This window comes from Lissotriton helveticus, chromosome 6 (genome assembly GCF_964261635.1).
Source record: "Lissotriton helveticus chromosome 6, aLisHel1.1, whole genome shotgun sequence".
NCBI classification, from domain to species: Eukaryota; Metazoa; Chordata; class Amphibia; order Caudata; family Salamandridae; genus Lissotriton; species Lissotriton helveticus.
This window is the reverse complement of record NC_136067.1, coordinates 155,267,708-155,291,935: the sequence shown is the minus strand read 5'-3', so window position 1 is coordinate 155,291,935 and position 24,228 is coordinate 155,267,708. Positions and strand designations below refer to the sequence as shown.

At 46.3% G+C, this 24,228-nt stretch overlaps 1 protein-coding gene across 2 annotated transcripts in view; it reads right to left on the bottom strand.

Annotated features, from left to right (window-relative positions):
- Positions 1-24,228, bottom strand: part of LBR (lamin B receptor) — a 616,153-nt gene that overhangs the window by 202,001 nt on the left and 389,924 nt on the right. For both annotated transcript variants that reach the window (XM_078647525.1, XM_078647524.1), the window contains exon 9: positions 18,531-18,634. In XM_078647525.1, coding sequence (XP_078503651.1) covers positions 18,531-18,634 — 104 coding nt within the window. The remainder of the gene's footprint in view (positions 1-18,530; positions 18,635-24,228) is intronic.

Genomic DNA, 24,228 nt, shown 5'->3' with positions numbered 1-24,228 from the left:
AGGCGATTGGGGAATTGCGAGTGGATATATATATATATATATATATACACTAGCAGCCCGTCCCGACGTTGTCCGGGTATGAAATAGAATGTGTGTAATGTGTGTATTTGGCAAGGGCAATTTATTTTAAAATCTTGCAGTAGACAACATTTTTTGTTTCATTAGAATCGTGACAGAGAAGGCCCAGCTGCAGCCCTGGTTGATGTTATCAGGCGCGTGTAATGTTGTTGAATGACAGAGTTATCAGCCGCGGGTAAATCTGTTTACTGAGAGAGTTGAGTGACAGCGAGTAGGAGAGGCTGCAGTAATTGTCCCCGCAGACACGCTCATTTGCTTGTTTCCCCGCTTGAGGCCCAGCTGCAGCCCTAGTTGATGTTATCAGGCGCGTGTAATTAGTGTACTGATCCGCCGCCTGAGCCCGGCTAGAGCCCTGGTTGATGGTAGCAGGCGCGTGTAATTTCGTTGAATGAGAGAGTTCAGTAACAGCGCACAGGAGAGGCTGCAGTAACGTTACTTACCACGCCTCCAGCTGAACGCGTCTGTCACGCCCCCAGCACACGGCCACAGCAGACAATCTTCTGATTAATGTACGACCCACATGGCATGAAGGGCGGAACGTAGCACACGCCCCCAGCGTTTCTCACCCCCCCCAGCATGTCACGCCCCAGCGTGCCCCTTGATGCTGCGCAGCAAGGTAATTGGCGCTTGTATGTACCACATATATGGCATGAAGGGCGGACACACGTCCCCAGCGTTTGTCACGCCCCAGCACACGCCAACAGCCCACGATGTGATGGCCGTACCCCACGGCCCCAGCGTTAGTCACGCCCCCAGGACACGCCCACAGCACAACGCAGACACGCCCACAAGGGACTACTTTGCTGGCACAGTTCTTTTACCTTTTAAATGTATAGAAGAGTTGGCCTAACGGCTAAGGTCCTCGATCTCGGACCTGGGGATCTGGGTTCGAGTCTTGGTAACGACGCCAAACATCCTGTGATTCTGGGCAAATCACTTAATCTTCCCGTGCCTAACAAAAATGAATGTGTGTCCTCATGTAACGTAACTGGTGCTATGTAAAGCGCTCTGATACCTGATTCAGTTCGGGTCAAGTTCGCGCTACAAAAAAAAATATGGTGGCCGTCTGCATAGCCTATGTCCTTCTGCTGCAACTGCCCTTTCCAACTGTCCTGGTGGTCACACCTGTATTTTTTACATTGCGGCGGGTGCTGCTTGAAGCAGCACCCGGCGCAAGGTTAAAAAAATGCATGTTTACCTTTGCATGCACGAAGCGGCAGGCACCGCGTGGTGCCTGCCACTTCGTGCACACAAAGGCAGGGGGGTACCATAGGAACCCCTCATGTGCAACCACCACCCCCCCCTTCACCCCTGGGGGCCCGCAACGGGCCCCCAAACAAAAGTCTGTATGCCTTTCCACGGCGGAAATGCCGCCGTGGAAAGGCATAGAACTGCAGACATCCTATTATGCCTAGCGGTGTCTGATAGACACCGCCAGACATGTTAGAGCTTTTCTGCCGCGGTCGGAAGGCGACCGCGGCGGACGGTCTTCCAGACCCCCCAGCCATCCTAATCTGGGGGGTCTTTGAAGGCTCCGAAGCGTTTTTTCCGCATCCTCCGGGCCGCCGGCCCGGAGTATGCGGAAAAACCGCAATCCTAATCGGCCCCATAGTTAATGGATCTACACTAATAGTATTTCTTCAATGTAGCAGGATTTAGAGCCCTAAATCTCTGCAATAAAGAAAGATAACTATGTTACTAGAATCAAGGTTTAGATACCCGTAAGCGCATATGCTCATGTTTCCATGAGTTTGAATTTGGCAAGATGTTGTCGCTATATAAAGATCCAACAAATACCTACATAGTTAGATCCCTAGGTACATGAATAGAAAAATAAATAAATATATAAATAATTAATTTATACATCAAATATGTAAATGAATGCATAAATACACAATTTATACATCAAATATGTACGTATATATCAAATGTCCATAGTTCACAATGTCATATAAATACATAAATATGATTATATGTTAATATATTAAAAGAGTGTACAAAAATATATATGGTCCATCCTAAAAAACCCAGAATATAAATATAGGATAAAACATGTCCGTACATATGGTCCATTCATAAATGATACAAAAATGTGTAGTATTGGATCATAGACGTGGTCATGAAGTATAGTTAAATATGATAAAATTGATCAGGAATGTTGGAAGGCAAAATGTATATACAAATTGTTAAAGCTATGTCCTGGGCTAAACTCAGTTCGTAACAAGCCCCTTCAGTGAAGACACGTTTGGAGGTCCTCCATGATGTTATGGCCTCCCGGGTGCTTGGAGTCGAGTTCTGATATATACCTGGTTTCTAATTTTTGAAGTTTAGATTCCAGATCCCCCCTCTACAGAATCAATTACAAAGTACCGTAGCTGTTGTGTGTCAGCCCCATGTTTATCTCTGAAATGCCGGGCCACCGGGTAAGTATTGTTCTGGTTTGTTATGGCCCTCATATGTTGGAGTATCCGCTTGTGGACAGATAATTTTGTTCTGCCAACATATTGAAGTTTGCACGGGCAAGACAAAACATACAGAGCATACTCCGTTTTACATGTGAGGAGTTTTGCGATTGTCCTATTTCGGGAGCTGAATGGTGTTGTGTAGGTTGATGTATTTACGCCCAGTTGACACGCTTTACAACTCTTACATTTGAAGAATCCTTTGTGCAATTGTAACCAAGATGTACCCTCTAACACCTCAGGGCTGGTCTTCACTAGTTCATCACGCATAGAGGGTCGCCTGCTATATGTGATGCATGTTTTTTGATGGGAGTATTGATCCAATGACCGTATCACTAGTTAGAAATGCCCAATTCTGATTAATAATAGACTGAATTTGAGTGATGGCGACAGACCTCTGCCTGCCCTAAAGTCCACTCCACGTCATATTTCCGGGGAGGAGTCATGGGGGAGGGTGTGGTGGGGTGGGAGGGGAGGCGGAGGGGGTTGCACCTGTTTTATGGTTGGGAAAGATTTGGTATATGTTTTGTTCCCTGTTTGATTGGCACACTGCTCACAGACCCACACTGCCAGGCACACATACCGCCCGGCCCGCGCTAGGGATGAACTCAACCAATGCATTGCCTCCGTGACTGCACATAGGACCCCCAAGGGTGGAATGGTGACGGGCCCCAGCAAGGTTCTCACGTGGAACGGGAATGGTCTAGGGGACAAAATTAAAAGAGGACTGGTGACGGCACATATTAAACGGTTACAACTTGACGTAGTACTTCTCCAGGAGACCCAGCTTAAATGAAAGAAATGTGGTTTCCTGGCAAGAGGAGCTTACAAAGTATTGGCTCATGCGGGGTACGCGGCGGGATCACGGGGGGTAGCTATCCTGATTAAAAAAATCCCCTCCCTTTACGGTGACTAGGACCTGGACGGATCCCTAGGGGTCTTACGTAGGGATGACAGGTACGACAGAGGGTCACATTAGCCTCGATCTACGCTCCCCCGAAACTCCAGGTCAGGACTCTATCTGGGCTGGCCCATGTCCTACTAGACACACCGGACATGTTACACATCATAGCTGGTGACTTTAATGACGTTATGTCTACCCCCATGGACCGATCAGGGACCCGCGATGTTGACCCCCCCCTCGACTACGCCCCTTGCCAGGGCTAGAGTATGCTAGGCCTGACAGACGTGTTGAGATGGCTGCACCCGGACGTAAGAAGCTATTCATATTACTCAGGGGCACATAGAGTACACTCCAGACTGGACTATGTCTTCCTCCCCCGATATGCACTTGGGGTTACCGACGAAGCAGAGTATCTGGCAAGGGTTATTTCGGATCAGTCACCCCTATTGGTCCGGCTGGGTGGGAGGTCCGGACCTTGTGGTGGGGGTTGGAGACTAACGACATGGGATTAACAGAACACTGAGATAATGTAGGGTCTCAGGGCAGACACGAAGGTATACTTTGTAGAAAACGTAGGCTCAGTGCAGTCGGGAGTTATTGTGTGGGAAGCATACAAGACAGTGCTCAGAGATGGGGCTCAGAACCGAATATCCGGGGGGAAACGGAAAGCCCAAGAGGAACTTAACACCCTGGAGACCCTAAACCTCGAACGGCGGTATCTGGCAGGAAGGGACCTACAGGTGCTTCGGCGCCTGACGGATACTCAACACCAGTATAAAGAATTAGTAACGAACTAAGCAAAAGCACAGGCACTTGCGAACCTGCACAGGCTATATGATGTTGGGGAAAAGTCCGGAAAGCTTTTGGCGTGGCTGAGCCATAAGGAAAGGGACGCCAGGTTGGTAGAAGGTGTGGTTGATGGACAGGGACAGTTACAGAGAGGGAACCCCCAGATCGTCCAGAGGTTTGCTTCCTACTTCCGGGAATTCTATAAAGCCAAGGAACTGGGTGGCTCGGACGAAATCTTGGCCTATCTGTCTAATATTAACACCACGATCTTAACAGACAAAGACAAAGAGACCCTAGAGGCTGACATTTCGGCCACAGAAATTAGAGAGGCGCTAGCCAGGCTCCGGCCAGGAAAGACCCCGGGGCCAAATGGCCACCCGGCGGGAATTCTTTAAAAAAGGTGCCGATCTGCTGACACCCCACCTCCTGGCACTCAACAGAGACGCAACCCAAGAGGGTATCTTCCCATCTGACTTGAGGATGGCCACGATCGTGCATATATATAAACAGGGAAGGCCCCCTGAGAAATGCGCGTCGTACAGACCAATCTCCCTCCTGAATGTGGAGACTAAGCTTCTGGCGACGGGCGATCTTAGGCCTGGTACACCAGGAGCAGACGGGATTCCTGCCAGACAGGGCGACTAGGCAAAACCTACGGCGGACACATAACTGGCTTATGGAGGGGCGGGAGGACCTGCATATGTTCCTTTCTCTCGACGCTGAAAAAGCATTTGACGCTGTTCACTGGCCCTTCCTGGAGGCGACCCTGGTTAAATTTGGTGTTGGCCCCAATTTTAGGAAATGGGTGGGACTTCTATATGCGGTCCTGAGAGCCCGGGTTAAGGTGAACTGGATATTATCTTCAGACTTTCCCATCAGGAGGGGGACCGGGCAGGGATGCCCCCTGTCCCCACTGATATTTTCCCTCATTATTGAAATAGTGGCCTGTGAGGTCCGCCAGACGGAAGAGATACGGGGATTTCGTATAACACAGGCCGACTTGCAGGAGGAGAACATTTCGCTCTATGCGTATGATATTCTCCTATACGTGACTCAACTGGATAGCACAGTTCCTGCACTGTTCAAATTCCTAGATAGGTATGGTTCCTTCTCGGTGTACATGATAAACTGGCACAAATCGGTCTTATATAGCCCGCGCCGGGAGGAGGAATGGCCCCCCGCTACCGGGCACTCTCCAGGTCACACAAGTAGGGTGTACATACCTGGGGATCTACCCGACCACCGACAAACTCACTTCCTATAAAAAAAAAAACATCAAACGAGCGATTAGGAATTTCGCGGAGGATGCCCTCAGATGGAAGACCCTCCCCCTCACAATATTAGGCCGAGCAGCAATGTTTAAGATGATCGCGCTGCCCCGCTTTTTGTACGCCCTGCAGAATGAATACTTCCCTCTCCCCAGACAGACGTTCAAGGTGATAAATACAGAACTGCGAGCTTTGCTATGGTTAAGGAAACAACCGAGAATAGCCCTAGATACGCTTCAGAGAAATCAATACAATGGAGGAATCTCCCTACCGGATGTGGAGGCATATTACTGGGCTGAACACTTAGCACCGATAAACGAATGGCTCCACGCATCTGCGGCTCACCCGACGTATAGACTGGAAAGGGCCACCAGGGCACGCCGCACCAGCCTATACTATTTATATGAAGGGGTCGGAAAGAGACGGTTGCTCCCGACCACGCAGATAACTATCTGGGACAGGGCGACGAGGCTGATGGGGTGGTTGCATAAACCGACCAAACAGACGTCGATATGGACCTACAAATGGTTGAGGGAACTTCATAAACTCACCAGTTTTAAAGGGTGGGACAATATTGGGATCTCATCACTGGGGGACCTGGTGGCAAATGGAGAGCTTAAAACATATGGGACCCTGAAGGCGGAGTATGGACTGCGCCCTACACAGTTCCTCAAATATGCGCAGCTGCGCCACGCCTGGCAGGCTGAAGCGGCGCTCACCTCCCCATTGCCAGAATATGCCCAGTTAGAGGGTTTTTTGTTACAAGAACAGGTACCCAATAAACTAGTATTTCTGACATATAAAACCCTGAATAATAACACGCCGGACAGATTAGGGAAGCTAAGAGCAGTCTGGGAACAGGACTTGGACGAGATTGGACGAGATGGACACATTAGACTTGGAGGCAGCCCTGATGCACCACAGAGAAGTAGCGGTTAAATCCCGATTACGCCTCATCCAATATAAAATAATGCACAGATACTACTATGACAGGGCCAGGCTGTACCGCATGGGTAGAGCTAGTGATCCCTGTTGTCTCAGATGTGGACACCTACAGGGGAACTTCTATCATATCATCTGGGACTGCCCCATTATCCACACTTATTGGACGCAGATATTGGGAGAACTGAGTAAAGTGCTAGAGGCAAAGCTCGCAGTGGACCTAAAATTTATTTTATTGGGGATAACTACTGAAGTGGATTTGAGCCATCCACATCTGATCTTTGCGATGCTGGCCCTGGTGGTGCCGAAAAGGGATCCGGCGCGGGGAGCACCATCACCTCCCCAAGTGGGAGACTGGAGGAGGGGGATGGATATGTACATGGCGGCCAAAAGGGTTACCTACAAAGCCATGGGATGTCCCTGAAAATTCCACAAAGTATGGGGAAAATAGAGAAAGTATCATGGTTTGGATGGGGGTCTGGGACCGGATTGACACATTGGGAATCCTGCTGATTGAGGCCCTGCTTCCCATTGCTGGAGGGTGGGCCATGGGACCGGCACCTGTGGAGAACTCTTGGGGGAGGACGGAGTATGGCAGAATTATGTACTGTGGGTGAACGTTGAACTTTATTGATTTATTGTTCATGACGCTGTCACAACGGATGGTGGACAGGGGGGCGGGGGTGCCTGTGGGTGTGAAAAATCAACTGTGACTTGCCAACTGTGTTAATGTTGATTATAAATGCAAATAAAAATATTATTTAAAAAAAAATAATAGACTGAATTTTCTTATGTCACCTATTATATTCAGTTATTATTCTGAAGTCTGTATGGGGTAGGAGTAGTTTCGGTCCTGTAACTCCAGTTCTGTAGTAGGGGTATCTCTGTTATAGTCATAATCTAGTGAATAGTCCCGCCCATGTGCGTGGACCCCGGAGCAATCAAAAATAATCTCTTAAGTTGTCAAAAAATGCAGACCTGCACAGACACTTAAGAGAGAATTTAAAGACAGATAATGCAGCCTATATCCCCAGGCTACACTGTCCAGTACTTCAACTAGAAATTCCACCAAAAATCCACAAACAGCACAACCTGTCCAGATTTCTCCACATAGAAAAACTTGCTTTTACCAGCAAAACCCTCTGGAATGATAGAGAGGAAGGAGTGGACAGACAAGCCCCATAGGCTGCCATTATGTGGCTCCGAACAGGATACTGTGCCTTTAAGAGAACTTTCCAGAACTCTCTCAGTATCCCAGAATGCACAGCAGGTCCCTTTTACTTTCAGTTCTTTTTGAAGGCGTAACACGCCAGACCTGTAGCATTCCTTGCATGAATATCTCTCTCCACCGGGGAGGAGGGCGGGCGCTTATGACTATAACAGAGATACCCCTACTACAGAACTGGAGTTACAGGACAGAAACTACTCCTTCTGTAGTAGGGGATCTCTGTGTATAGTCATAATCTAGTGAATAGAATGGCAAGCCCATCCCCACACCAAAGCGGCGGTGGAGAAAAAAGAATAACACCACTACTGTGCGAACAGATTTCGCAGCGAAGCCTGCCCAACCTGAGCGTCTGTCCTGGCATCAGTGTCCAGGCAGTAATGCTTAGCAAAGGTATTGACCGACTTCCAAGTGGCCGCCTTGCAGATTTCTGCAATTGGAACATTACGGAGCAAAGCAGGCGTGGCAGCTTTGCCCCTGGTGGAATGAGCCTTAGGTTTACCTCCTAAGTTCTTATTAGCCTTCTGGTAACACAATTGTATACAGGACACAATCCACCTCGAGATGGACTGTTTTGAGGTAGCAAGACCGGTCCTGACTGATAAATAATTGATAAACAATTGGTCTGACCTACGAATATCTTTGGTTTTATCCAGATATAATTTCAACACCCTCCTGACATCCAGGGAATGCAGAGACCTTTCCGCTGGAGATGAAGGATTCTGAAAAAACGTAGGTAAAGTTATGGTCTGGTTAACATGGAAATCAGATATAACCTTTGGAAGAAATTTAGAGTGAGTACGCATAATAACCTTAGCAGCATGAAATACAGTATAAGGTTCTTGGCAACACAACGCCTGAATTTCACTCACCCTGTGGGCCGATGTAATGGCCACGAGGAACGCCGCCTTCCAGGACAGGTGCTGCAACGAAGCCTTATGAATAGTTTCAAAAGGCTCCTTCATCAATCTGGACAGCACCACGTTCAATTCCCACGAAGGCGAAGGAAGTCGGACAGGAGGGAACACTTTCTTCAAGCCTTCCAAAAAATCTTTGATCACAGGGATCTGGAAGAAGGAAGTCTGTGAAGGGCATTTCCTGTAGGCAGTCAGCGCAGCAAGATGAACCTTAATCGAATGGACAGTAAGGCCAGACTGCGCCAAATGTAGAAGATACGGAAGGATGACATCTTCCTTACACGTCGTCGGGTCATAGTTCTTGGACTTGCACCAGATGCAAAATCTCTTCCACTTGTAAGCATAGGAAGTCCTAGTGGAAGGTCGCTTAGCCTCCTTCAGTATGTCCATACAATCATCTGGTAGAGTCAAATGGCCATATTGCACTATCTCAGGAGCCATGCCGCCAAACTCAAAGACGAGAGGTTGGGGTGCACCATCTGCCCCCCGAACTTCGTGAGAAGGTCCGGCCGGCATGGCAGCCGTATGTGAGGAAGGAGAGACCGGTGAAGCAGGTCCGTGAACCACCACTGCCTGGGCCATTCCGGGGCAATCAGGATCATTTGCGCCCTGGACTGGGACAGCTTGGTGAGCACCGCCGGAATCAGGGGAATGGGTGGAAAAGCGTACAGAAAGCTGTTAAACCAGTTGATCCATAACGCATTCCCCAGCGTCCCCTGCTGGTAGTACCTGGAGGCGAAGTCTCGGCATTTGCTGTTTTCAGCGGTGGCGAACAGATCTACGTCTGGAGTCCCCCACCTTGCGAAGACTTCTCCTAGTACTTCGTCGTTTATGACCCATTCGTGGTTTTCCTGAATCAGTCTGCTCAGTGCGTCGGCCTGAACATTCTGCACACCTGGTAGATGGGTAGCCGTTATCGTCAGTCCTCTGGCTAGAAGCCAATGACAGATCGCCTGCGCCTCCTGAGACAGAGTGCGCGATCTCGAGCCCCCCTGCTTGTTGAGGTAATACATCGTGGTCGTATTGTCCGTCTGTACAAGCAGAGAGTCGGTCTGGAAGGACGGATGAAAGGCCTTCAGTGCCAAGTGAACAGCTCTGAGTTCCAGGAAATTGATGTGATACGTTCCTTGTATCTGTAAGTCTCCGGAGTGCGCCCCCCAGCCGTGGAGAGACGCATCCGTCATGATAGTCTGTGTGGGAATGTCCTTGTAGAAGGAAACCCCTCTGAGGAGATTCTCCGCTGAACACCACCACTTCAGAGACTGAAGAGCATGCAGAGACAGTTGTATCTTGTCGTCCCAAGATGCTTTCCTCTGATCCCACTGATCCTCCAAGCACTCCTGTAATGGTCTCATGTGCAGCCGTGCGTGTGGCGTGAGGAAGATACTAGAGGCCATCGACCCCAGTAGAGAAGACACCGTCCTCACTGTTGTAGATGGAGCGGTCATAAGAGCCTGAGCCTTCCGAAGGAGTGATAATTTTCTCTCCTCCGAAGGAGACACGCTTGCTGACAGCGTATTGATGGAGGCTCCCAAGTACTGTATGCACTGGACCGGAGTTGGGACAGACTTGGACATGTTGATGTGCAACCCCAACTTGTTCAAGAGAACGCACGTCTTCTGGAAGTGCGCTTGAGCTTCCGAGAAGGAGGACGCCTTGATCAACCAATCGTCCAGGTACGGGTAGACAAAACACCTTGTTCTTCCTCAGGTGTGCAGCTACCACTGCCATGCACTTCGAGACTGTCCTGGGCGCAGACTTCAGCCTGGAATGGCAGTACTGTGTACTGATAATGATTGGCGCCGACTTGGAATCGCAGGAACTTCCTGTGTTTGAGTGCAATGGGCACATGGAAGTACGCATCCAGTAGGTCTATAGCACATAGCCAGTCTCCCTGTTGCAGCTGAGGATAAATCTGATGCAACGACAGCATGCAAAATTTCTCTCTGCGAATCCACTTGTTTGCTTGTCGCAAATCGAGAATGGGCCTGAACTCATTCTTGTCCTTCTTGCGAACCAGAAAGAACCGGGAGTACAGACCTCTTCCCTTTGAGACAGAGGTACGTCTTCTATCGCCCTTTTCCTTAACAGGATATCGGCCTCCGCCTGGAGCTCGCGCAGCTGAAACTGCGAGCTGACCGGTGGAATTGCTGGAGGCGGGCTGGTGAACCGAAGACTGTATCCATTGCAAACAATATGCAGCACCCACTTGTCCCGAGTAATTTTTCTCCACTCTGCCAGAAAAAATTGAACGCTTCCCCCCACCGGAGTGGGTAACGGATGTAGGGGAAGTAACCGCTCAGGGCCTAGACCCAGCCGGGCCCTTGTTCGCCGCTGCGGACTGCTGGCCTCTGCCCTTCTGGCGCTTCTGGAAGGGCCTCCGGAACTGCTGCTGCTGTTGTTGCTGTTGCTGTCCCGAAGCCTGCCCTCGCCCTCTGCCTTGCGCCCTGAACCGTCTCTGGAACGGGCGGTAGGTCTACTTCTCCTTGGGCTTCTCCAACGCGACAGCCGTCAGGGTCTCGGCCTCCGCTTTCATGCGGGCCATTTTGTCGTCCGCATTCTTTCCAAACAGGGTTTACCCCGAGAAAGGCAGGTTGGCCACCCGTTGTTGGGCCTCTGGCTTGAGGTATGTAAGGCGAAGCCAAGCGTGGCACCGTTGGTTGACACCATGGCAATATCCATGCGCCGCCAGAAGGGACACATCAGCAGCCGCGCTAATGACTTGGTTCGACACCAATAGTCCCTCATTGAGAATCTCTTGAAAGTCCTCTTTCTTCTCTCGAGGAAGGAGATCAGCAAATTGCTGGAGGGATTCCCACAGGGCTTGATCATATTGCCCTAGCAAAGCCGCGACACTTGCAGCCTTCATTGCAGTAGACGCCGTCCCACAGACCGTCCTGCCAGCCGAGTCTAACCAGCGGATCTCCTAATCAGGAGGTACCGTGGATGACGGGGTGGTGGCATGCTGCTTCCTAGCAGCCGTCACTAAGACCGAGTCCGGTGGCGGATCCATCCTGAGAAAGGCCGGGTCAGAATACGGAGCCCGGTACTTCTTGAGGAGCCTGGAGGGAGCCGCCTTCGTCACCGCCGGAGTGAGAAACAACTCCTGAGCGGGCTCTACCAATCCTGGTACTAGGGGTAGCAACGGCCAAGACAGGTGCTTTTTATGTAGCGTCTCGAAGATAACGGACGTCGTTGGTGTGGACACCGTTAACGTGATGCCCAACTTAGCTGCCCCCCTCAGCAGAACATCTTGAAATGAGACGATGTCTTCCACTGGCGACACCCTCGTCCCCGGGGATTCTGACAACGTCGGTGAGTAGTCCCTGGTCCCAGAAAAGCCCGTGTGGGATCTCGATCTGCGCCTCCTGTGGTGTCGCCTTGATCTTGTCGACGACCGGCGACGACTCCGCGATCTCTCCCTCCGTCCGGAACGAGAGCGTGATTTCCTCGGCTTCGGACGCTTCGCAGGTCTCACAGGAGACTGCGGCCTGACCGGGACCTTCGGCTGAGGAGTCCCCTTAGGAGGCGTCGGGTACCGTGGCAGCGAAACGGACCTCGGCGGAACCGGAGGCAGTCCTTGAGGAGGTAGCAGAGGATGACCATGAGGTGGAACCAGAGGTGGAAGCGGAGGCGGAGTGGGATTCCATGGAGGAGGTTCCTTGGGCAAGGGAGGAGGAGGGGCAGGCGATCTTGGCTTGGGACTCCCTCTACTTCTTAGGCGGAGGCGATGTAGTGTCTCCTATTGGAGACCGCCGCCGAGGCGCCCCAGCGGACCTAGAGGGACTCCTGGCGCCAGAATCCTTCTGCGCTTCTTTGGTGCGAAGAACATCGTCTCGACGTCGAGGAACGCCGTCTCGACGCCGACCGGCGCCCTCGTCTCGACGCTGAGTCACGTCTGGACGACGAACGTCTCTTCCTCGACGGCGACCGTCGACCGATTCCTTCGTGACGTCCAACGTCTTCTCGACGGCGAACGCCTGCGAGTCTTCGACGTCCTCCTCGACGTCGAGGATCCCCTCGATGCCGACCTCCTCCTCTTCGCCGACGGCGAGCGGCGGTGTCGCCTCGACGGCGAGCGCCGACGCCGGGCCGAACTTCTTCGACGTCGATGAGTCGACGACGACGCCGATGACACCGTCGACGGCGGCCTCGTCAGTCCCCTCGACGGCGAACGTCGACGCCGCTTCAACCCAGAGCCCTGGGGAAACGGGGAACAGACTGCTGTCATCCCTCTCGACGCCGTCGTCGATGCTATCGACGTCGGCGGAGAAATAGGACGTTTGCTGGCCTTCCTACCTCTGGGGAGCCCCCCAGAGGCCTCAGCATGGGCAGATGAGGCATGCCCAGACCCACCTTGTGTCTTCAGTCTTCTATCTTCCAGACCTTGGAGCCTGATCTTCATCCTCTCTCTCAGGGTCCTGGTGGATAATGTCTGGCAGATGCCACACTCCCCTGGGACATGAGAAGAGGGAAGGCAGACGATGCACACCTCATGTGGGTCCGACTTGGCCTTCTCCCTCAGACACTCACAAGGAAGAAAACACCAAAGTCTTTCAATGAAAGCACTCAAATCCTTGAAAAAGTGAAAAATCACCAAATAAACCCTTGAAAAGGGAGAGCTCAATGCTCCAGGGTCCTGCTGGCAGGAGCCGGAAAAAAGAACTGAAAGTAAAAGGGACCTGCTGTGCATTCTGGGATACTGAGAGAGTTCTGGAAAGTTCTGAGCCACATAATGGCAGCCTATGGGGCTTGTCTGTCCACTCCTTCCTCTCTATCATTCCAGAGGGTTTTGCTGGTAAAAGCAAGTTTTTCTATGTGGAGAAATCTGGACAGGCTGTGCTGTTTGTGGATTTTTGGTGGAATTTCTAGTTGAAGTACTGGACAGTGTAGCCTGGGGATATAGGCTGCATTATCTGTCTTTAAATTCTCTCTTAAGTGTCTGTGCAGGTCTGCATTTTTTGACAATTTAAGAGATTATTTTTGATTGCTCCGGGGTCCACGCACATGGGCGGGACTATTCACAAGATTATGACTAAACACAGAGATCCCCTACTACAGAACTGTATCTCGGGTGCTACAGTGTTCTTCCTTGGAGTCCTGTCTATTGTCTAATAGTTGTATACGAGACTGTTTCATAGATTTTATAACGGTACTATTGACAATCTTATGTGGATAGCCCCTGTCCAGGAATCTCTTTTTGCATTCAATTTGGGCAGCTATTAAATGGCTATCCTCACTATGTATCCGTCGTAACCGCAACATCTCCCCATATGGGATGCTGTTTATGAGATGACAAGGATGGGAACTGCTGGCATGCAATATTGTTTCCAGCCGTTGCCTTTCGATACAGTTTGGTTTTAATTTTGTTGTTATCTATATAGACCATAGTGTCCAGGAAGCTGACCTCTGTAGAACTGATTGTAGCTGTGAATTGGAGGTTAAGATTATTCTGGTTAATAGCTTTGACAAAATCATTAGCCTCATCGTAGGTACCTTTCCAAACAACAAGCAGGTCGTCTATATACCTCAACCATAATTTGACCTATTACAGCTCACAGAAACTCTCCAAACCATCTATCTATCTTCTATCTATCTATCTATCTATCTATCTATCTATCTATCTATCTACACACACACACACACACCCTCCGACTGACAGTTTGTAAAATGATGGATGGTTTGGAGAGTTTCTTTGAGCTGTAATAGGTGAAAGGATTGTGCAGTTTTGGCACTGAAAGCAGAATCTCTTCCACTTTAAGGATTAATAACACAGAGCCAAATTCAATGATGCTAGAGTGGGGTGTTGGATATGATCCTGAAATCTGGTTAGTAGGTCTGGTCTGTATTAAAGTCTCTTGTGTGGTGTTATGAACATATCAAGTAAGTCCAGGTCTCACCACTGTCTTGGCCTATCTGGTGCAATTAATCTAACTTTTCTATGGATATTTTCTAAGTTCCAGTATACCAGCTGGAATTAATGGGACTGCTGAAAAAGCACTAAGACATGACCGTGGCTATTTGATTCCCTAGAGATCCCTGTTCTGGTAGTCTGGAAGCCAAGACTCAGAATGTTTTTGTTTTCTGCTGTTGCAAAGAGGTGTTTCTCACTCTTTAAAAATGTTGCCTAAAAATGTAAGACATTCTTTTCCTATCTTTGTGACTTTTCACAATACTGGCTGGGAAACTCAGCTTGAAAATTCAATTGTTCTTGAATGTGTACTGCTGTTAAGTTCAGTTAACTGGTTCATGCCCCTAACCTTGCATCGAAAGAGGTCTCGATCTGGCACCTCCTTGTCTGCTTAAATAGTGTATTGTGGTGGTGTCATATGTTTGTATCTGAATGTTCGACAATGCTTTCAAAGTTGGAAGAAGGGGTTTTAGAGCTGGATAGACCGCTCTGCTCTAAGTTGGAGGTAGTTCATGTGGTATGAGGTTTTCCTCCAGGTCCGATACCCTTGAACTATTAGATCTTAGAAATGAGATCCCCCCATCCCGCAAGAGAGGTATCTGCTACTATGCTCTGTGATTGAAGTTCTATTTGAAAAGACGCCCCTGCAAACAAATTGTGTATTCTACACCATAATCCCAATGATTGTTTTACTACTGTGGTCAGAATCATGTCTTCCCAATTGTTTTTTCTTTGACACCATTGGTCCTCTAAACATTGCTGGAGAGGTCTTATATGCTATCTTGCATTGGGAATAATGCATATGAATGAAGCCATAAAGCATAGCAGTGAGGCTATTTGTCTTGCAGTCAGGTATAAGGTTGTTTTGAGGATGCAGCATTGTTTCCAGACAGGTGAAACTCTCCTCTAAAAAAATACTCTTGCCTTTACGGTGTCCAACCCTGCTCCTAAATGGGACAGTCTTTCAACCAGTGTTGCGATTGAATTTTGGTCATTGATCTAAAGACCTAGGTTGTTCAGCAGCTTTACTGTTATTAGGAAATGCTGTTACACTTTACCCAGAGTGTTTAGCAGCCAGTCATCCAGCTAGGGATACATTTAAATTCCTTTCCTTCTTAAATGGGCTGCTACAACAGTCATGCATTTTGAACAAGTGTGTGGGGCAGAATTGAGGCCAGCAGGCAGTACCGTGTACAGATAATGATTATTTCCCACTACTAAAATATAAAAATTTCCTGTGGGGTTGCACTATTGGAATATGGTAATATGCGTTCTGTAGATCTATCGCAGACATCCAATCTCTTTGTCTTAGACGTGGATAACTTTGATACATGGCTATAATTAGAAATGTTTCTTTCTTGAGAAATCTGTTTGTGTATCATAGATTTAATATCGGTTTGAATTCTTGTTTTGAACCCTTTCTCTGTACTAGAAAGTATCTGTAGAAACCCTCTAAGCCTTTCTGATCTGATGGAACTGGTTTGATTGTCCTTTTTCTTAAGAGGATTGGAGTTTCTTTCCGGAAGATGAATAATTGGTGCTCGTAAGATGGTTTTGGTGGGACTGATGAGTGGGTAAAGGAGTTCGCTGTTACCTGTCACTGTCTCACGCCAGAAGAGGGTCTGCCTCAGGAGGAAGGAAACATCGCTGAGGTTTTGACTTTAAAGATCATCTCTGATAAGGTAGCCTCTGAACCGGAGGGTACTGTTGTTGTTGACAAAAAAGCCAACAAGGGTTTTGAATCCAACGTTTTTAGAATTTGCGATCTCAGTCCTATACAGTTGCCTGTAGCACTATTTTTATTCTTCACGGCCAACTATTTTCAGGCTTTCTTCTTTACTTTTTTATTATTAGCATGTATTCCTCTGTATGCTCTCCAAAAACTAATGATCCTGAAAAGTGGGGCGTCATAACTACATTGTGCCTCAGGTTTCAGGACTCTGAGTCGAAACCATGATGACCTTTCGATCTACCATGGCAATATCCAGAAGCTGGCAAGTCAGTTGAGTTAAGTGAAGCACTAATTATCTGGTTAGCTACAAGCGAGTACTCGTGTAGCATTCTGGTGAAATCTTGCTGATGGTGCTTCAGAAAGTCTTCTATGAAGTAACATATGCCTTCAAATATTTCTCTTTGGTAGCAACCAAGGTCAGTAGTAGTGCTCGTGTTTTTAGAAACCCAGCAGCTGTATAGCACACCTTCCATCCCATGGCATCAATGCACTTGCTTTTGCGCTCTGGTGAAGCTGCAGTTTCAAGATTATACTGAGGTCATTATTACAAAGTACGGTTTCGGTTCTGACTTTAAGTAGTCACATTCATGTTGTGGCACCTTGTATTTTATTAGCTTTCTTTGTGTTGCCACTTTCGTTTGAGCAGTTTTGAGTATCACATAAACAGTTGGTTGTGGGGTCTCTAGAGGTATGTTTAATGTAGTAGTACCACATGATAAAACGCCACAGATGGTAAAAAAGGCCGTCTACTAGAGAAGTGCAGGATTCAGATGCAGATACAGTTAGTGATGTTGGGGTATATGATGTAGTACCATCTAAGGCTGAGGAATGTGATCCAGATCTTGCTGGAGATTAGAAACGCTTTCTTTTTTCAGAAGCTTGACGCGGTAGAACAGATGATCGTGGAGGAGATGGTTTTCATTTCTTAGCGAAAGACACGGAAGCAGGTCTCAACATCGTAATCACAGAAACTTGTAAAAGTTGTAAGTGCTCCTTTAGCAGAACTTCAAATGGTATATTAAGTTGCAGTTGCCTCAGTGGTATTGGATGAGGATTTGGTGAAAAAGGGTTTTGATGTAGAAGGAGGAGGCTTGGATACGCTCTCTACTTTTTTCTTAGGTGTGGTTGTAAAGATGTTAAAAAATCTTGGTGTATCTACAACTTAATGTTCTGGCGATGTAAGTAGTGGAGAATTTAAAAATGGAAACTACTCCAAAGAGACAACTAACAGAGATGCCCGTCATGGTTGGTGACAGATGTAATCTCTTTGACCTCAATGTTCAGCCTTGCATGTCACAGATGGGGATTTCGATATTGACAGAGTATGAGATGCTGCTGTTGATGACATTGGTGTCTTCTTCGGCATAGAGTAATGACTTATTTTTTCGTTGATCGATGAGTATTTCTCAACATCGATCTCTCGATCTCTCTTCATACTCACACGTCGTGTGGGAGGCCAAAGCGAGATGGCATATTTTGTGTAGAAATTCTGTAAAGAATCTGCAAAACTGGTTTCACTCAACAGAAAAGGTTTACAAATGTTGAGTGAAGCTGTTAAAGCTAAGATTTTTCTTGATTTTTTAAATTAATGTAGATGTGTAAAACCTTACGTGGGCTATTAAGGTCCTACTCAAAGGAGCAGGGAAAAAACTGGCTCTCCAAGGTAACTGACAGTAGGGTGCACTACAGGTAGAAAAACATTTGGAACTATTAAAGACACATGATTCTTTTTCTCATTCTACCAAACTCATCAGCCTTCATTTTCTTTTACGTTTCTTCATACAGTTTATTTTCACATTCCTGCAAATACATGCTGCAATGCAGTCTTACAACTATTATTCAGATTCATCATATTCTCAGAGAAAAATAGATTGAGCTTCCGAAAGGCTATCACACAGTGTGGCTCATCATGAGAACACATGGATATTAAGATCCTGTGTGAATTTTAAATTAACAACAGATATATAAAAAGTACTCGAGGGTCCACACAGGCAGTGTAGAATTGTTCTAGTGTTTATGACTTTTAATGAATACTTGATGATGCAAAATATACTTATTATGTAAAAAAAGAAAAGTTTGCTCTGTTGAGGCATCAAAATGAATGCAGTAGAAAAGGGCAGAACTGAAAGCAAAAGAACATTAAACTTTTTTTAAACATATTTCATAATTTACGCAGAGAACGGAAACAACGTATCAGGGTAAAATAGTTACATTTTCTTTTACAGGTTACAAAATGCTTCATTGTGGTATTTGCATTAAAATGTCCACTAATTTATACAACCAAAAAATAAATGCCACTCACCCAACCGATCAAACCTGGGCGTAGTTCACAAAAATATTTGAGATCAAAGGTCCCAATGCGAGGGTTTAATTCACGCCCAATGAAGAAGTCATAAAAAACATTTCCTGCAAATTAATTTGATATTAGTAATGTGTCTGTGTTATTATTTGTTTATTGATAGTGAAATTAACAGTTTAGTATTAACAGTTTTCATAATATCAAATTTGTTAATTCAATCTAAAAATAGAATTAATGGGAAATTTAATATATTTTCATGGAAAATAAACAGTTAACAGTCTTGTGATTTTTTTCCTAACTGTAGATCTTCCTATAACCTGCTAAGACTGGGTGACACTGACTTGCAAAGTTTACAGCAAAAAAAGTGGTTGGATATTTTGCAATAATTATGTGTATTTAAAATATATATACAATGCTATTTACTTATTTTTATATTTGTAAAGTGCATCGATTATTCCCTAATGGTTGTCCTAGCACTGAAATGATAAGCATAAAACCAGTATGGCTGAGTGAAACAATTAACTGAAAGGCAATATTTTGGTATTTTTTATAAAGAAAACTGTTTGTGATCTTATCTTAAAGGAAGCTTCTTCCAGATTTCAGTGACACAATATAAAAAAGATCTGCACACATGTGAGCTTTTGTTAACTATAGGAACTGTTACCAGGCATGTGAAGGCAGAAATCAAGTTTTGTGTTGGACTGTATGCAAAAATATGAGATGTGAGAAGGTCATTTATTTGACAGAAGACTATGACAGACAGAAAGAGCCTTTTTTGCACGGGAAGCTACTATAGAACAAGAAAATTATTAGATACTGAATGATATCTAGGGACTGGTAGTAGCAGCTTCACCATATTGTTTTGGATAAGCTGACAGAAAAGGAAACTATGCCAAATTTGACTCTTACAAGACTGTCACATCGCTGCTCATATTCATCAAAAGCCAAAATGTAAACCTCTAATCCAAATGAAAAAAATAAATTGATTTAAGTTTATATTTTTCAAAATATTCATCCATATATATATCTACAGATGCATCTTTTTAAATATACACAAGACCACATATACATGCATACACAGACAGGTTTGTGTAGTCACACACAGATAGCCAAATATGTAAGAAAATGGTGTGATGTACACAAATTAGACAATTAACTTCAAGACGCCAATATAAATGTAGTCTATCTTGTTTTAGGTTTAAACCTATAGTAACTGATACAACCCACCGAAAGGGTACTAACCTTAATCAGAGTAAACATATAAACACTTAAACATCTGGACAACTATAAACTAATGGGCAATACACAATAAAAAAAAGTGAGGGAGAATGAATAATCGTTATTTCTTCTTCTTGAGGTCAACACAATGTCACTTTGTTATAGAAGAAAGCAGCAAGTAAAACTGGTCTAAGATTATTCTGCTAGGCTTTTGTTGTTCGGGGATATCATTAAAATATTGTTTCTTCTTTTTTTTCCTTCCAGATTGTGTGCTAGGATTAAAGGTGCAGGGTTTAGAAGCATGGTTTAGGTATGATCTGAATATTTTATATACTGTAGATAATCTGAAAATATTAAAATCATTTGATCTTTTTGGCAGTGTTTAATTATTTTACTTACTGGTGAAATAGCTGGCTCATAAGGATCTTAGCAAATATATATTATCACATTTACCCACTGACACAGAACAGGTAAAACCCTTCGATACATAATCCCCCTTTTCAAACACGCTAGTATCTATAATAAACCTAATGCCAAACATCTCAGGCTTTAAACGTTCAATGCAAGTATTACTGTAGGTACCTGTGTAACGAATGCTGTCACCATGGGCATGGCATAGTTGTCAAAACATGACACAAGACTTTTTACATAACAATAAAATTCATAGCTGCATAGTGTCCCATTGTTAAGGGCAATATCCTCAGCTAATCCAGGCTTTTTACCGACCTGCACTTTACTGCAGAAGTTTGAGCACATTGTTACCATGTTAACAGCAACATTTCAAGTTCCAGAATATTATGTGATGTCTGTTAAAAGGTCAGGACTGGCTTCAAGTGAGGCACTTGCCACCAAGACACTTAGCAGCTATGAGTGTACACACAACAGCAACAGCATCTTCATGTAGTCTGGCAAAGATGGGTGGAAAGCATCAAGTGTCATGTGCCTTAGAATGCAGGTCTACAAAGTAATCTGGTGTAATGAAAAACTTATTTCACTAGAGACTATCAGGCACATGCATCAACGGTTTTTGAGAGCGCAAACGGTGCAATTCGCAAAAATTGGCCTTTTGCCCTTGCAAATTGGCCTTTAACGGTGTTTGGCAAGAGCAATTTAAGAATTCGCAATTTTTTGCGAGTCCCTAAATTGGGATTGCATTTAAGGAATCACAATTTACGATTCATTAAATGTAATTAAACAAGTACTTGGAAATAGCGATTTCGCTATTTAGGACCACAAATTACAGTGAAATCAAACGGGTCCGTAATTTGCTAAAACTTTGAAAAATGCAATAAAATGCATTTTCCAAAGTTTCAGGTTACACACACGCCTTGGGGCATGTGTGTGCGCAACATGGGTGCACATCACAATTTCAAGGGTGCAACAGGGTGCCCCTTTGACACCTTTGCACCCTTGAAATTGCATGCACAATTTGCGAGTACCACTATGTACTCGCAAATTGCAATTGCAATTTCAAGGGTGCAACAGGGTGCCCCTTTGACACCTTTGCACCCTTGAAATTGCATGCACAATTTGCGAGTACATATTGGTACTCGCACATTGCGCATGCCGCTTGTACGGAGGGCGCCACCAGCACTGACTCACTTCCGGGAGGAGCCGTCTCCGGTGGTGAGCGGTCTAGTTGCCCACGGCTCAGAGCCTACTTATTGCGCTGACAGAGCAGACACGGAGTCTGCTTGACTAAGACTGCCGTAGCTGAATCGGACTCAATTGACACGCTGTAAGCATTGAAATAATGCTGATGCTAAAGTTCACCTTTTTAATCGCTGCTGCTATTTTTAAACTGCACAATTTTGCACAACATTGTTTTTAGTCATCTTATTATCGCTGCAAACTTGCACCTGAAGCTGCTCTCGCGCCATTGAGCCCCGGTCCGTCACGGCAAGTGCCGCTTGTACGGAGGGCGCCACCAGCACTGACTCACTTCCGGGAGGAGCCGTCTCTGGTGGTGAGCAGTCTAGTTGCCCACGGCTCAGAACCTACTTAAACCGATGATAGAATGGACAGGCAGCGGACGCTTGCAGCAGGCGCACCGAAGGCGCGTCAAAGGCAAGCCCGTCTGCGCCCGACCGTGCCTGGCCCGGGCCTAGGGCCAGAACCCCTGCCCAAATAAAGGAAAGCCCAGCTAGGTTGGTCTATAGTGGCAATGAGATACTTAAACTGAGGAATAATCCACTCTGCCCTGTAATAAACCCACTGTCTGAAACCAAGTACTGCCTGAGCTGTTCACTTCCCTTCAGCTACTCTCTGATTAAAAATCTTACCTGGGACTGTCCGCATGCCGGTAAGAAGGAAAACAAAGTGATCAAAGCAGCCTTAATTAATGCAAGGTCCTTAGTGAAACACAATACGGAAGTAGCAAACCTTATTGAAAATCACGATTTAGACCTGCTATTTATCACAGAGACATGGGCAGACGATGCTTCAGATATAGAGCTGGCACTGGCTCTCCCCGAGGGCTATACGATAACCCGGGCAGATAGGAAAGGAAAACGAGGGGGAGGGATTGCTATAATTTGCAAAGAAGACCTACAGGTTAGGGGCTCGGCTACAGGTAGCAGCCCAGATTGCGAGACCCTATCATTCCAGATCACCATCACGAAAAACGACACCTTTGAATGCCTTCTGCTCTATAGGCCGCCAAACGCAAAAAGCCCCCTGATACAACTCCTTGGCCCTTTTCTAGAGTCCAGCATACAGGGGGTAGACTACACTATACTAGGGGATTTTAATCTACATCTAGAAAAGGACACGGATAAAAACACAATTTTGATCTCGGAGACAATGGCCAACTGCTCCTTGACACAAATAGTCCAGCAGGACACACTTTAGCCGGTCATACAGTGGACAGGATTTTCTCCACCAATAAAAACATCAAAATTGTCAAAATAATTCTGGTCCCATGGTCAGACCACAACGTCATAAAATTCTCCTTGACAGTAGAACAAATAAAAATACTAAGGGCCACCCAGGAAAGGCACTACACATACCAAGACTGGGCAAAAATGAACATACCCAAACTGCAAGAGCACCTCACCGCGACCATCCCGGATCTAGACTGGGATAGTAACACAGCCACAGACCAAGTTAACATCTGGATCAAATCCGCAGCCGCGATTGCCGCCCCGGAAAAAATGTCAAAATCAAGGAGGACTAACAGATCACAACCTTGGTTTTCGGAGAGGTTGAGGCTCCAAAAGCAGGCTTGCAGGCGGGCCGAAATGAAATGGAGGATAAACTATGAAGTAGCAGCTAAAAAAACCTATTGTGAGACTTTGGCAACTTACAAAAAACTGATAGTTGTTGAAAAATATGCCTATTTCACAAAGAAAATAAATGAGGCCAAAAACTCCAGTAAAAAAATGTTTGCGACAGTCAAAAAATTGTCTAATCTTGCCTCAAATAAACAAATAGAAGGTAGCACTGATTTATGTAATACACTAGGCCGATTTTTTGTCGACAAGGTAAAATCAGTATACGACTCTGTCGCGACAGCCAATAATCCGAATCCGCCTTCTACAAAGGTACATTGTAAATCCAGCAGAAGTGCAGAAACCGGGAACCCAGGGTTTCGGTTCGTGACTCCATCAGTGGAACAAATAAGCCAAATAATATTGACAACAAAGTCAGGGGGCCTGACGGACCCATGCCCACCTAGAGTCCTACAACTGGTCCCGGAGCTGCTTAGCGAACAGCTTCACCGGCTCTTTACGAAGATATTACAGGCAAACTGCTTCCCGGATGCTTGGAAAACTACATCGGTTTTGCCACTACTAAAAAAAACGAGCTTGGATCTACTAGACCCGGCAAACTACAGGCCAATTTCAAGAATACCGTTTCCGGCAAAAGTGCTAGAAAAGATCTTGAATATACAGCTAGCTGGATTTCTTAGATCCACCCAGGCCTTAAATCATTCACAGTACGGGTTCAGGGAAGAACACAGGACTGAGACCGCTCTGATCATTGCAGCAGAGGAGCTCAGGAGTGTAGATGATGCAGGGGGGAAGGCTGCCTTGATTCTTTTAGACCTGTCGGCAGCCTTCGACACTGTGAATCATGATAACCTCCTGACCCCCCCTAGCCGAAATAGGACTGCATGAATCAGCACTTGCATTACTCTCATCTTTCCTGGGGGAGAGAACCTTTTCAGTCAATCTAGGGGACTACATTTCTAAATCCTTTCAGTCTCCCTGGGGGGTACCACAGGGCTCGTCCCTGAACCCCACCCTTTTTAATATTTATGTTGCTCCATTAGCAACCATCATCGGAAACTGTGGGTTTTTCCCGTGTTGTACGCAGATGACACCCAAATAGTGGTGTCAATCTCCCACAACACAGACGAAACAGCTGACAAGTTTTGCAACTGCATGGAACAAGTCAACCGCTGGATGCAACTTAATTGTCTAAAACTAAACGGTGATAAAACCGAGGTAATGCTGCTAGGGGTAGAGCCCAGCATTTGGTC